This window comes from Chiloscyllium punctatum, chromosome 18 (assembly GCF_047496795.1).
Source record: "Chiloscyllium punctatum isolate Juve2018m chromosome 18, sChiPun1.3, whole genome shotgun sequence".
NCBI classification, from domain to species: Eukaryota; Metazoa; Chordata; class Chondrichthyes; order Orectolobiformes; family Hemiscylliidae; genus Chiloscyllium; species Chiloscyllium punctatum.
In genome coordinates this window covers 77,371,460-77,387,093 of record NC_092756.1, presented here as the reverse complement: position 1 = coordinate 77,387,093, position 15,634 = coordinate 77,371,460, and the positions used below count along the sequence as shown (strand labels likewise).

Genomic DNA, 15,634 nt, shown 5'->3' with positions numbered 1-15,634 from the left:
AATGCAGTTTCAAAGTCAATAAGTGCACAGGTTAAAACACACAACTTAAGGCAAGGCTGATTTCAATGTCATTAGATAAAATCTGGCAACATCGACTGGGAGCTGATACATTCAGTTAAGTTTACATTTGGAAAGTGGGGTCTTTTTTTAAATTCATTCACAGGAGATGGGTGTTGCAGACTGGGCCAACATTTATTGCCCTTTCCTAATTGCCCAAAAGGCAGTTGAGAGTCCACCACATTGCTGAGTGTCTGGTGCCATATGTTGTCCAGATTGGGTAAGGATGGCAGTTTCCTTCTCTAGTAAACCAAGTGGGCTTTTCAGACAATGGATTAATGATCATCATTAGACTCTTAACTCCAGATTTTATTGAATTAAAATTCCACTACCTGCCATGGTGAGGTTCAAACCCAGGTTCCCGGTATAACAGCCCAGTGATAACATCACTAGGCCATCACCTCCCCATTGAAAGTAGGATAGCAAGAATTCAGGGTCAGTATGTTCCTCCAAGACTGAAGGGCAAGGGCAGCAGGTCCAGGCAAACCTGGATATCAAGGGATACAGAGCTTGATAAAGAAAAGGAAGGAAGCCTATCTCAGACACAGTGCATTAAAAACAGGGAAGGCCCTTGAAATTATAGAAAGTCTAGGAGGCTACTTAAAAAAGGAAATTAGAAGGGCAAAGAAGGGTCATGAAATATCTTTGACAGATGGCATCAAGAAAAATCCCATGGTTTCTTCAAGTATATTAAGAGTAAGAGAAAGGGTGGGACCTATTAGAAAAAAAAGGCATCCTGTGTGTGGAGCCAGTGGACATGGGTGAGGTCTGAAATGAATACTTCTCAAGCATATTTAGAGGAGAAAGACATTGTAGCTGGGGATTTCAGTTGAAGTAGTAATGTTCTAGAACACTAATATTAACAAGGAGGTATTAGACATTTAACAGATATACAGGTGTACAAATTGTGTTCTAGGCTGCTGTGGGAGGTAAGGACAGACACTGCTGGAGCACTCGTGGATAATAATTAATACCTTGCTGGCCACAAATGAAGTGTTAGATGACTGGAGGAGAGCTAACTTAGTTCCTTTGTTCGAGAAGGGCAGTAGGAATAGATCAAGTAATTACTGACCAGTTAGTTTGACGAAAGTGGTAGGGAAATTATTGGAAAAAATTCTGAAGGACAGAATTAATCAAAACTTAGAAAGGCAAAGATTAGTCTGGGAAGGTCAGCATGGATTTGTTTGAGAGATCCTGTCTGACTAATTGAATTGTTTTTTGAAAATGGAAAATAAATACAGCTGTACAAGCCAGTTTTGGAATATTGTGCAAAATTCTGGTCTCCCTCCTACAGGAAGGTTGTTGTGAAACTTTCTGAAAGAGCTCAGAAAATATTTACAAGAATGTTGCCAGGGTTGGAGGTTTGAGCTACAAGGAGAGATGATAGAGTGGGGCTGTTTTCCCTGGAGCATCAGAGGCTGCAGGGTGACCTTATAAGGTAAATAAACAAGATCTTTTCCTGTGCTGGGGGACTTGAGAACTAGGGGGCATATGGGTTTAGGGTGAGAGGGGAAAGATTTAAAAGGGAATGAAGGGGCAACTTTTTCATGCAGAGGGTGGTGAGTGTATGAAATGAGCTGCCAGAGGAAGCAGAGGACGACTGGAACAATTACAACATTCAAACAGCACCTGGATGGGTATATGAATAGGAAGAGTTGAGAAATATGTGCCACGTGCTGGCAAATGAGACTAGATAAATTTACGATATCTGGTCAGCATGGACGAGTTGGACCGAAAGGCCTGTTTCCATACTGTTAGTCTCTATAACTCTATACTTATGAGGGCAGTGCAATTGATGTGTTCAGTCAGGCCTTTGACAAGGTACCACATGAAAGGTTGCGCCAAAAAGGTAAGATCCATGGAATCTAAGGCAGGTTTGCAAACTGGATCCAAAACTAGATTATAAATAGGAGGCAGACAGTGATGGTGGAAGGTTCTTGTTTTAGTTGGAAGCCTGGCTCATGAACCACAGGGATCAGTACTGGGACCCTTGCTGTTTGTTATTTACATTATACCTTTTACATTCATATTCAAACATTTAAATCAGTAACACCATGAAAATGGGTGTTCTTGATAGAGAGGAGGATGGTCACAGGCTACAGACTAATATTGATCAGCTGGTAAATTGAACAAAGCAACGGCAGATGGAATTTAATCCAAGTGTGGGGTGAGGCCTTTTGAGAGGTCTAACAAGGGAAGGGTATACACAATGAATGCTAGATCCCTTGGGGGTACTGAGGAACAAAGATCTGCAAATCCATAGATCCCTGAAGGTGTCAGCATAGACAGAGAGTAGTGAAAGCAGCATTTGGGTTGCTTGCCTTCATTAGCTAAGGTGAAGGGTACAGGAGCAAGGATGTCTTGCTCCAACTTTATAAAAACCTTAAGCAGGCCACAGTTGGAATACTGTGTGCGGTTTTGATCATCACAATATCAGAAAAGGTGACTGCACTGGAAAGGGTGCAGAGGATATTTACCAAGATGTTGCCTGGGTTGAAAAGCCTCAGTTATGAGGAGAGACTGGATAGGCTGGGTTTGTGTTTCTTGGAGTAGAAGAGGCTGAGAGGCGATTAATTGAAGTGTACAAAATTATGCAGAGTAGATTGTGAGAACTTCTTCCTCAAGGCAAGTTTGTCTAAGACCAGAGGATATAAGTTTAAAGATGAAGAGTAAGTGATTTAGAGGAGATCTAAGGAAATAAAAAATTCACCCAGAGGATGGTGGAAATATGGAATGGGCTGCCTGAGAGGGTGGGGGAGGCAGATACTCCCGCAGAATTTAAGCAGCATCTGGACATGTACTTAAAATGCCAGGACACAGTAGACTATGGACCAACAGAAGGTAAATAGGATTAATGCAGCTTAGCGTTTGTTGGCTAGCACAGACATGGTGGGCCAATGGGTTTGTTTCTATGCTGTGTGACTCTATGATACTTCATTTCTCATACATTCACAAAGCTTGTTCCATGTTTTTGATTGTGTACAACCTGTGTACAAGTCAAAACAAAAACTGCCCATCTAACAAGGCAGACCTGGATTTCTTTAAATTACCAAGTTTGGATCAATGTATTTTAATTCTTAACTTTATTTTATGAACAGAAGTTTCAATTGCCATGATTCAAGGTGAAAAGGATATTACAAAAACAACAAATAAAGGCAATTAGAGTCATAGAGTCAGAGATGTACAGCATGGAAATGACCCTTCAGTCCAACCCATCCATGCCGACCAGATATCCCAACCCAATCTAGTCCCACCTGCCAGCACCCAGCCCATATCCCTCCAAACCCTTCCAATTCATATACCCATCCATATGCCTCTTACATGCTGCAATTGTACCAGCCTCCACCACCTCCTCTGGCAACTCATTCCATACCCGTACCATCCTCTGCGTGAAAAAGTTGCCCCTTAGGTCTCTTTTATATCATTCCCCTCTCACTATGCCCTCTAGCTCTGGACTTTGCCTACTTATCCTATCCATGCCCCTCATAATTCTGTAAATCTCTATAAAGGTCACCCCTCAGCCTCCGACGGTCCAGGAAAAACAGCCCCAGCCTATCCAACCTCTCCCTACAACTCAAATTCTCCAACCCTAGCAACATCCTTGCAAATCTTTTCTGAACCCTTTCAAGTTTCACAACATCTTTCTGATAGAAAGGAGACCAGAATTGTACACAATATTCCAAGTGACCTAACCAACGTCCTATACAGCCGTAACATGATCTCCCAACTCCTGTACTCAATACTCTGCCCAATAAATGAAAGCATACCAAACGCCTTTTGCACTATCCCATCTACCTGCAACTCTACTTTCAAGGAGCTACAAACCTGCACTCCAAGGTCTCTTTATTAAGCAACACTCCCTAAGACCTAACCATTAAGTGTATAAGTCTTGCTAAGATTTGCTTTCCCAAAATGCAGCACCTCACATTTTTATGCGGATTCTTTCTGACTCTTCAATGTTCAGAATATTGTAATGAGACACTTCTTTTGCAAGCACATTATGTGCCCAGTTATTCCACATATTTATCAGACTGGCATTGTTTTCAGTAATTAGACTGAGGGATAGGCCACCTGAATCTCAGCTCCACTTTTGAATCAGAATGCGGTGTGTCATGTGGTACAATAGAACATTACACAAAAATATTCATCTATATAATCAATGCTACCAAAGACCTACGTGTAGCATTGCAAAGAGGCGATACTACTTAAGTTAATGGCAGCTAACACACTTGCTAAAACAAGTGCCATTGCAATATTCTTGCCACAAAAGAACCAGTAGAGATAAGTCCGTGATGACGCACGTTTTGCCTAGAGCATTTCTGAAGAATTAGAGAATGGTATTTTGGAGAATGCCTGCGTCTGTTGGCAACAGCGCAATTCCAGCAGGGATCGGTTTGCACATTTTGTGCTGCGCACGCGCCAATGTTCTTGCCCTTCTGCATACACGCCTGTGTCTGCGCACGAGCACATTCGGTGCCGGTCTTCATGTCATTCTGCACATGCGCTGATATCCACGCCGAAGTCTTTGTGCCGTTCTACACATGTGCGTTGTCAGAGCCGGTCTTTGTGCCGTCCTGCGCATGCGCCAATTTCAGCAGCTGACAGAACAGCTTTCTGAAAGGTACTGAGAATAGACAGCAGCTTTCTTACATTTTTTTAAATGTACTGTGTTAAATTTATTTTTGCTTCGTTAATAAATAATTTCAACCTTCATTCAGGCTGCGCTATACTTTGCATTCGGGCGATTTTTGAGCAATCGTGAGTGATATTTTTGCTGGTCAGCCCCTAACCCCACTTTTCTCATAGGCCCCATTATTTTTATTAAGCAATTTTCTATTAAGCGAGGTTTTGCTGGAATGCAACGAAGGCGTTATAGGAGAACTACCTGTACCTTAAAATTAAATCACAAGACTAACCGTGAGGCACAGCATCACCTCCCGAAAGTTTTTGTTTCCTGAAAGCCTCTTCCTCAAGGCCCTGATTGCATCCTTTGGTCTGAGAAAGGAAGCAGAAATATATTTACAAAAGAAATAAGGCAACAAGACTCAACAGTTTACAAGGTATAATTAGCAATAGATTTTAAGTGTTCATTCAACATCCAAATGATTCATAAGATTTTGGAATTAAAAAAATACAGGGTCCAACGAGGTTCCAAATTTTATAGCACTGCTACATCATAATAGGAACACTTAATTCTACATTATGCAAGAAAAATCAGATTAAAATAATAAGCACACAATTTAATGAGCCACTGGATCTACTTCTTTACTTCATCCCTACCACTTTTAAACAAAGTATCAGAATATTAGACCAAGATTTAGAATCCCCTTGCCTAGAGTTTTGGGTCTTTTGACCAAGTCAAGCCTTCTTCAAAACGTCCCACATAATCTAATCTTTAAACCTGAGTAAATAAACTAGGTCAGTCCCATAAGGATTATTACGTAACACTGAGTGAAGTGCAACTCATTTGCCAGATGGTTGCAAGATATAAATATAAACACCTTCTCTGACTATACTCATAATAACATAATTAATGCCATCACAAGGTTCACATTTGGGGATTACAAGGATGGTACTACTGACTATCACAGAATAAAATAAAGATCTAAGTGACTCAAATCTAAACTTAGAAAACATCATTTCTCAGCATTACTTGGCATTCACCTAATATAGTTAGAACAAAGTAATGCTCAAAGTCTAACATACAATAGACAAAACAAGGTTAAATTTATAATCATCCACTGTTAATGGAACTAATGTGGTGATTTTCAAGCTTTATTCTAGTTCATCTCTCCTCCACCAAGATGCTTCTAAAAACAACAATGAAAGACAGCTGTTCAGTGGCATAGCCACCTTACTAATCAATGATTTGGATTTATTTGGCACCATTAATATAGCATAAATGTTCCAAGTTACTTCACAGAAGGATAATCAAACAAAATAAGGCACATGAGGAACCAGAATAGTTAGGTGGTTGCTTCTGAACAGCGCAGCTCAATGTGCTAAAGGCCTTTTTTTGTGAAGTAGACCTTTATGACTATTAAGAGAAGTAGTAAGGCTGGTCAATGAAGTAAGCTTTCAGAAGCATCTTAGAAGAGGACAGAGATGGATATAATTAAGGAAGGCATTCTAGAGCTTAGAGCCTATGGAGCTAACAGTATTGCCAAAGATGGAAGAAAGGAAGTCAGGGATGCAAATGTGAAAATTGCAACAACTGTCTCATCATGTTGAAGAGATTACAGAGCAAACTCAAATATTCAAAAACATAATGGTAAGTTTACAGTGACATTAACAGACTGGGAGCTGAGGTAAATTAGTAGAATAAAAACCTGCTGCGCTTTTCCAGCAACACATTTTCAGCTAGAATAAATATAGGCAAGTCTAAAGGTAACAAACACAGATCAAGTATTTAACAGATGAAAACGTACAGTGTGAGGTTCCAGAGATCTTGCTAATGGACTCGATATATGGTCAGAACTAAATAAGGTACAAAATACGTCAAAAGGTCATGAACAGGCTTGCCTGACCTCTTTGTGCTGTGATCATCTTTGTTTTTTGAGGGGGCGGCATCGTGGCTCAGTGGTTAGCACTGCTGCCTCACAGCACCAAGGACCTGGGTTCGATTCCCGCCTCAGGCGACTGTCAGTGTGGCGTCTGCACATTCTCCCTGTGTCTGTGTGGGTTTCCTCCTGGTGCTTCAGTTTACTCCCATAATCCAAAGATGTGCAGATCAGGTGAATTAGCCATGCTAAATTGCCCATAGTGTTAGGTGGATTAGTCAGGGGTAAATATAGGGTAGGGAAATGGGTCTGGGTGGGTTACTCTTCGGAGGGTCAGTGTGGATCTCTTAGGCCAAAGCGCCTGTTTCCATACTATAGGTAATCTAATTAAAATCAAGCAGTGGTTAAGAAATGGGGTTTGACAATGCCTTTAGTCTTCTCGTAATTTATATATATTTATGTTCATCCAAACTGGAATATCAGAAAAGCAGTATAAACAAAATCAGAAACAGTGGAGGGGTTGAGAGTGATAGCTGTAGCCAATATCCACTGTTATCTCATGTACCTGTGGAACTTGACACTATTTTCAGAAGCGATAGCCAAGGATTGTATGCTCTCTGGACTTAGGGCCACAGGTGCATGAACTTTGAATAGGACTGTTGGGGAGAAAGGGCTTTTGATATTAACATCCTCCAAAACCTCTGGCCAACCTAGGGAACTTTTCATCTCAAGCCTCCCACTCAGTAGACACAAATCACAGCGTGGAAATCAAGCCAGCCAATCTATTGCCCAGCGCACAAGGTCAGCAATATTTCAGTTGATTCCTATAGGGGTTTCACACAGGTAATCACATCAACTTCAGATTTTAACCTTTTAAAAACAGACACTATTTTTCCCCGATCAGTCACTCACTCATGTCCTTTGTTCAATTGGAAACCCTATCAGTCAGGATCAAAATATTTTGGGCTTAACTTTAACTGCAGAATTTTTGAACTGTTAAAAGCACCATCCTTTTAAACAGACAATAAATGGAGGTCTTTAGCTGCTTGACTCAGTGCTAAAAAGACGGTGAGAATTGAACATTCTGGGTGGAGGAGTTGAAAATGACGAAAAGGCCACATTCCTTTTTAAGACCACAGATTTGCATGCAACCTTATTTTTAAAGAGGTGTTGTGATTCAATGCAGGTGGTTCATAAAAAAAACTTACAAGATGCATGGCTTTTTATCAAATACGGGGCTGAAAATGTATTGCTGGAAAAGCGCAGGTCAGGCAGCATCCAAGGAACAGGAGAATTGACGTTTCGGGCATAAGCCCTTCTTCAGGAATGGGGAAAGTAGGACTTATGCCCGAAACATTGATTCTCCTGTTCCTTGGATGCTGCCTGACCTGCTGCGCTTTTCCAGCAACACATTTTCAGCTCTGATCTCCAGCATCTGCAGTCCTCACTTTCTCCTCGAAGTTTTTATCAAATACTCAGCATTGGCTGTAAATTTTCAATGATTTCACCTGCCTGCAGATTGAGTGCTGAAAACATAAGGCTTTCAATAGGTATAAGCTAGACATTCACAAGGCATGAATACTTAAATTTATGATTCATTGCAAACAAACTGCAATACAGCTGATTAAAAACTGATTGAAAGAAAAAGCTTATACAAACAACACCAAAACAGTTCAAATCAAGATTAGTAGATAGAAGTTGTAGTTAATGGGGACATATTGGGTGAGGAAATTGATGTATCTCATTGATATGTCTCAGAGAATATTAGTGGTGTAAACCAAGCATCAGTAATAGCATACAGAATCTACAGCAAGCTGGTTTTCTTTTATTAACTGATTCACAAGATGAAAATAAGTGGCAAGTCCAACACTACGTCTGCACACATCTTGAGACACAGTGGCTTAACAGGTCATTTACAAAAAAAGTGGTTAAAAATCATTGCTGTCCAGAATTCATACTAGTCAAATGAGGTAAGAAACAAATTTTATCCCCTCAAAGAATGGACGTTAGTGAACAGATCAATTTTGTGATTGCCATGATTGATATTAGATTTTTTAACCCAAATTTAATTATCAAATTAACAATTTAAATTTCCTAGTTGACAAGATTGAATTTGAACTCTCACCACTAGAATATGACCTTAAATTGCAAGAGCTGTAATGCAATCTTTCATACCTAGTGTAATTAATATCACATTCCACAAACAGCCACACCTAGATTGTCATAAGATAAACTGCCAAGGGCCATGTATGGCAAGAATGCACAACCAGATGTTCCCACCTGAAGACAATGTTGTTCAATCACAAAGGGAACAGGGTGGTTTAGTTCTGTCACAGAGCTGAAGCAATTTCCATCAAACAATTTCCCACCCAAATGGGAATTATAAACATTCACTATTGTAATTCAAACCATCTTATACAAAGAACAAAAATCAAATTTGCTCCTGGGATCACTGTGTACCGAATGGCTGCTGCAATAGGGACAAATACGGCACCAGAAAAACTCAAAGCAAGTCAGCGTTTTGAGATGTGAAGACACTAAATCACTTAATAAGTGTCCTTGCCCTTTTCTTTCCAAAAGAAGATACAAAAGTCAAGTTGTTACATTGATTATATTTCAGCAGCTTACAAATATATTTACCTCCTCCAGTGGTTCTCAGTATCACAGATGCCAGTCTTAAGTCAATTCAATTCACCACACATGATATCAAGAAATAGTTGGAAGCACTGGATACTATAAAGGCTATGGGCCGTGACAACATTCCAGCATTAGTACTGAAGACTTGTGCTCCAGAACCTGCTGTTCCCTTGGCAAAGCTGTTCCAGTACAGTTACAATAATGGCATCTACCCAACAGGTATGTTATCAGTAAAGCAATGTCATTAACAATGCTACCTATCAATTGATGCCCCAAAGCCTATGAACTACCATTTGTTATGGATCAGACCAGACCCCCTCAAAATATTTAAGAAGGAAGCCTAGACCCTAACTTTTTATTATTTTAAAAGGTAGATGTGAAGTTAGTGTTCCAGATGTGATGCGACTGGTCAAACTACATAATATTAAGCAAAACACAATTTATTTAAATACTATAGTTAAAATACAAACAAAAGAAAGAGGAATTTATAACTATTGGAAAGCTTAACTGAATAACAGATACAATACCTATACCAAGTAACAATATAGTAACATCCCATAAACACACCCCTTGGCAAAAAGGAAAATGCAGACAGATTCTGACATGCCGTTCTCTAATCGAGGAGGAACATATCTCAAGAGAAATTCCAGCGAAAGTAGCAGTGAGGAATCATTCACTGAAGCTTCCAACTCAGACTCCAAACAGCTTCTGATATTATAGCTGGCCACTCCCATTCAAGCTTCTTCCATTGTTCCAACATTTTAAAAAACCTAAAGGCCTCACACATCATTTACTTAAGCAGTCTTTAGTAGCCAGTTCTGCACCTCTGCATTTACAACCTCCCTTCAAAACGCTCAGGTGAAAATGACCTTTTAAAGTGACAGTATCATCACAACATACAAAGTACAAAACAGAAGTACGATGAAACACTCCCCATTTACCTCAATGGGTGCAGCTCCAATAACACAAAGCCTGATACCATCTGGACAAAGTAGCCTGTTTGACTGTCAACCCATCTACACAAAAAAATCCACTCGGTCACCACCATTGCTCAGTAATAGTGTGTTGCAATACAAGATGCAGAGCAGAAATTGTCAAAGGTCCTTAGCACCTTTGGAAAGGAGTCACATAGGAACACCACCTGCAAGTTCCCCTTCAAGCCTCTCACCATTCTGACTCAAATACATCTTGCCATTCCTTCAGTGTCGCTGACTCAAAATCCGGAATTCTCCCCGGTAACACTAGCTTTATTTACGTACGTGGACTGCAGTGCTTCACCACCCTCTCAAGAGGAACTAGGGATAGCCAGTCAGCGACACCCATGTCCCCTGAGTAAATAAAAAAGGTTAATAACTGATTATTCAGGTATCAGCAAGTTTGCAAATTCACTCCTGGAGATGTTTGCATGTAAATAATATTATAGGTTTTAAATATTTTGTAAAACCAGAGACCTTTTTCTCACAGTTGTATCCTCTCACCCCACCAACTGCCCTCTGCAATGGCCTAGCAAGCCACTCAATTGTATCAAGTATTAGAAAGTCATAAAGAAATGAAACTGGATAGACCGTCTGGCATCGACCGTGGAACCGGAAAAGTCAATGGCAGCGACACAAACAGCCTTGTCGACCATGCAAAGTCCTCCTTACCAACATCTGGGGGCTAGTGCTGAAATTGGGAGAGCTGTCTCACAGAGTAGTCAATCAACTAGCTGCCATAGTCAATCTTACTGAATCATACCTCACAGATAACGCCCCAGACACTACCATTACAATCCCTGGATATGTCCTGTCTGATCGGCAGGACAGACCCAGCAGAGGTGGCAGCACGATAGGATACAGTTGGGAGGGAGTTGCTCTGGGAATCCTTGACATCAACTCTGGATCTCATGAAATCTTATGTTAAAGATGGGCAAGGAAATCTCTTACTGGCTACCACGTACTGTCATCCTTCGGCTGACGAATCAGTACTCCTCCATGTTGAGCAACACTTGGGGGAAGCACGGAGGGTGGCAAGGACACAAAATATACTGTGTGGGGGGGGGGGGGGCGGGGGATTTCAATATCCACCACCAAGAGTGGCTCGGCAGCAGCATTACTGATTGAGGTGATTAGGTCCTAAAGGATAGGAGTGTTAGACTCTGTCTGTGGCAGGTGGTGAAAGAACCAACAAGAGCAAAAAACTTACTTGACCTCATCCTTACTAATCTGCCAGCTGCAGAAGTACCTGTCCAAAACAGTATAGGTAAAAGCGACCACCACACTGTCCTTGCGAAGATGAAATCCCACCTTCACATTGAGAATAACCATCGTGTTGCGTGGCACTACCACTGTGCTAAATAGGACAGACTTCAAACCTAGCAGTTGAAGACTGGGCATCAATGAGGCGCTGTGAACCATCAACAGCAGCAGAACTGTACTCCAGCACAATCTGTAACCTCATGGCTTGGCATATCCCCCACTCAACCATTACCATCAATCCAGAGGATCAACCCTGGATCAATGGAGAGTGTAGAAGGGCATGCCAAGAGCAGCACCACGCATTCCTAAAAATGAGGTGTTAACCTGGTGAAACTACCAAACAGGATTACTTGTGTGCCAAATAACAAACAGCAAGTGGTATACAGAGCTAAGTGATCTCATAACCAATGGATCAGATCTAAGCTCTGCAATCCTTCCACATCCAGTCATGAAAGTGGTGAACAATTAAACAACTCACTGGAGGGGGCGACTCCACAAATATCCCTATCTTTGACAATGGAGGAGCCCGGCACATCAGTGCAAATGATAAGGCTGATACAATTGCAACAATCTTCAGTCAGAAGTGCTAAGTGGATGATTCATCTCAGGCTCATCCAGACCTCCCCAGGATCACAGATACCAGTCTCCAGCCAATTCGATTCACTCCATGTGGTATTAAGAAACAACTGGAGGCACTGGATACTGCAAAGGCAATAGGCCCTGATAACATTCCGGCAATTGTACTGAAGACCTATACTCCAGAATTTGCTGATTCCCTAGCCAAGCTCTTCCAGTATAGTTACAACACTGGCATCTACCTGACAACGTGGAAAGGTGTTCAGTTATGTCCTAGACACAAAAAGGGAGGACAAATCCCACCCTGCCAATTACTGGCCAGTCTACTCTCCAACACGAGTAAGGTGATGGAAGGGGTCATCAACAGTGTTATCAAACAGCACCTGCTCAGTGACACCAGGTTGGGTTTTGTTAGGGTCACTCAGCTCCTGATCTCATTACAGCCTTGGTTCAAGCATGGACAAAAGGGTTGAATTCCAGAAGTGAGAGTGGCAGCCCTTGACATCAAGGCCGCATTTGACCAAGTATGGCATCAAGGAGCCCTGGCAAAACTGGAATCAATGGGTATCGGGGGCAAACACTTCGCTGGTTAGAATCATATGTGGCATAAAGGAAGAGGGTTAGTCAACTCAGCTCCAGGGCATCTCTGCAGGCGTCCCTCAGGGTAATGTTCTAGGCCCAACCTTCCCTCTGTCATAAGGTCAGAAGTGGGGATGTTTGCAGATGATTGAAGAGTGTTCAGCACCATTTGTGACTCCTCAGATACTGAAGCAGTGCTCAAATGCAACAAGATCTGGACAATATCCAGGCTTGGGCCGACAACTGGCAAGTATCATTTGCGCCACACAAATGCCAGACAGTGACCATCACCAATAATAGAAACTAATTATCACCCCATGACATTCAATGGTATTACCATCACAATTAGTGTCAACATCCTTAGGGTTACAATTGACCAGAAACTCAGTTGGACTCACCACATCAACACAATGGCTACAACAGCAGGTCAGAGACTAGGGATACTGTGGCAGGTAACTCACCTCCTGACACCCCAAAGTCTATCACCTACAAGGCACAAGTGAGTTGTGTGATGGAATACTCACCACTTGCCTGGATGGGTGCAGCTCCAACAACAGTCAAGAAGCTTGACACCATCCAGGACAAAGCAACCCACTTGATTGGCACCACATCTACAAACATTCAATCCCTTCACCATGGGTACGCAGTAGCAGCAGTGTATACTGTCTACAAGATGCACTGTAGAAGTTGACCAAAGATCCTTAGACAGCACCTTCCATAACCAAGACCACTTCCATCCAGAAGGACAAGTGCAGTGGGCACTTGGGAACACCACCACCTGCAAGTTCCCCTCCAAGCCACTCACAACCCTGACTTGGAAATAAACCGCTGTTCCTTCACAGTCGTTCGGTCAAAATCCTGGAATTCCCTCCCTGCAGCTCACCACCATCTTCTCAAGGGCAAATAAGGATGAGCTATCAATGCTGTCCAGCCAGCGACACCCAATCCCACAAATTAATTAAAAAAAACACAATGTCAGAATTAGTGACTTGGCAAATGCTAGTGAGCAGAGTGTCTCACCAGCTTAATGCCAGTTAAGAAAATTAATTGATCGCACTTATCAACATATATAAATATGAATTTACAAATTTGAATTTGTACCAGATTGCTCCAGAAAGCTGCAGGTATGCAGAATGTATACATGTGCTAGAACTTGTGCTCGAACTTGTGCTCTAGTAGCTTCTGGCATGATGGTACCACAAGTTCTTTTGGCTAATGCTGCCACTGCAGCATTGTTCAATGGTTCAATTGTAGCAGTCATCTCTGAAGATTCAGAGTTCAAGATCCTTTCCAATGCTTTCAGCTCAACATTGGAATTTGATCCCACTGGAAGATTAAGGGTGTGTTACAGTGTCAGAAGTACTGCTTTTGGGAGGAGATAAAATCAAGTAAACTAAAGTAACTGTGGGATTAGAAGCAGTAGTGCAGATTTTGACTGTCCTGTGGCCAATAATGGCTCAATGATTTGACTAGAAAAGGATTATCTGCTCAATATCACATGGTACAGTTAGAAACCTTACATCTGCATATAGATCGCTGTACTTGGGGAGCTACAGTTTGAAAGTGCTTAATTATCCTTAAAGTATTTTAGGACATTCTCTTTCTTGGTTTGAAATTCCTTAGGAAAGTAAGTGTGTACAGAGGAACCTTAATTATCCGGCATTCGATTACCCAAATATTGGATTATCCACAAGATGCTTGGCTAAACAGTTATCCGGCATTTGATTAACCAAACAAACTCTTCCTGCCTGTGTTCTTCAGATAATCGAGGTTCCCCTTTACTACTTTGTGAACCTCCAGATGACTGGCCTCTCCTCTCTCTCAAACAATGGATATTCAAGCTGACAATGTTGGCACCCATTAACCCAGACTACTTTCGAGACCAGAACAGAGGTTCTGCACCTTTTACCTCACACCTCTTCGCTAAGTAATTCCACTGGAGCAATCCTCTAATCAGTATCAAGGCTTAAAATGAAGTGAAGCCAATCACACATTTTCCAACAGCAAGACCATCATAGAAGTGATGTGCCCTGCTCCCCACTGCGGTTTAACAGACAAATACTTACATGCCAAACTGTCAACATTTCTGTGGTATTAATCATTTGTCAGCATATTCTCGATGGACAGTCATGAGATGGAAACCGGCTGTGTGCTGAATCTGATCCAGAGCTCAGGCAACAAATCTCTGGGGTTGTTAACAGAAATTCTTGGGAGATTCCAGGGCATGCTAGAAGGTCATCAACCTGAAGTTTACGTGCAAGGAGAATCCTATGCACTGTTGCAAATGAACATTTCCATTTTCTCACTCAACTAATGCTTTTCTGCCTCTCAATTAGCAAAATTCTCAGTCAATATGAAGTGGAAATGCAATAAAATGCACAAGAGCATCTGTTAAACAAACAGTTAACAAAACAAACTGGTTTTCTTTGATGTAAAGCAGCATAATTTCCTTACAATAAACCAGCTTGTTTGTTCCACTAAAATGGCTGCAAAACAATGATCCAAAGGGGATTACATTAAAGACAAACAGGGAAAAAAATTGTCAGGCTTGACATTGTTAAGTAATTCTTAGCTCCCTTGATAATTCAGTACGTAGGATGGATCCAATGGAGTTAAAATGGCCCAAAGTGACATGCCTTGGAAAAAGAAAGATTCAAAACAATAGTGAAATAATTAAAGCAGGCAGCTCTTAAATAATACTGTTATCTGGATTAGCCCAGCAGTTGAACTTGTAAGGTAGACCTCTCACTGAGGCATGGAATGTTTCCTACTTGGCTCCAGAAAAACCCATAGTCCGATGTCCTCATGACAGGCGTCTACTGCTGATTGCACCAATAAGGTGCAGTTTTTTAGCTAAATTCCAGTACTGTTCCAGTGCACATTTGGAACCTCAAACCCTACATATATAGCCAAGATTTTTGTGCCACACTTGTCCTGGTCCTTTGCTGTACAACATGAAGATTTTCTTTTTAAAACAAAAAGAGGCTCCAACTTGAAATTCTTACCATATGTTCCTATATTTACCAAATATCTGGCTGAAAAGGTACG

The 15,634-nt window shown here is 41.4% G+C and overlaps 1 protein-coding gene across 6 annotated transcripts in view; it reads right to left on the bottom strand.

The window, feature by feature from the left end:
• tom1 (target of myb1 membrane trafficking protein) overlaps positions 1 to 15,634 on the bottom strand; it is a 105,848-nt gene that overhangs the window by 57,552 nt on the left and 32,662 nt on the right. For all 6 annotated transcript variants that reach the window (XM_072588492.1, XM_072588493.1, XM_072588495.1 and 3 more), the window contains one exon: positions 4,974 to 5,052. In XM_072588492.1, coding sequence (XP_072444593.1) covers positions 4,974 to 5,052 — 79 coding nt within the window. The remainder of the gene's footprint in view (positions 1 to 4,973; positions 5,053 to 15,634) is intronic.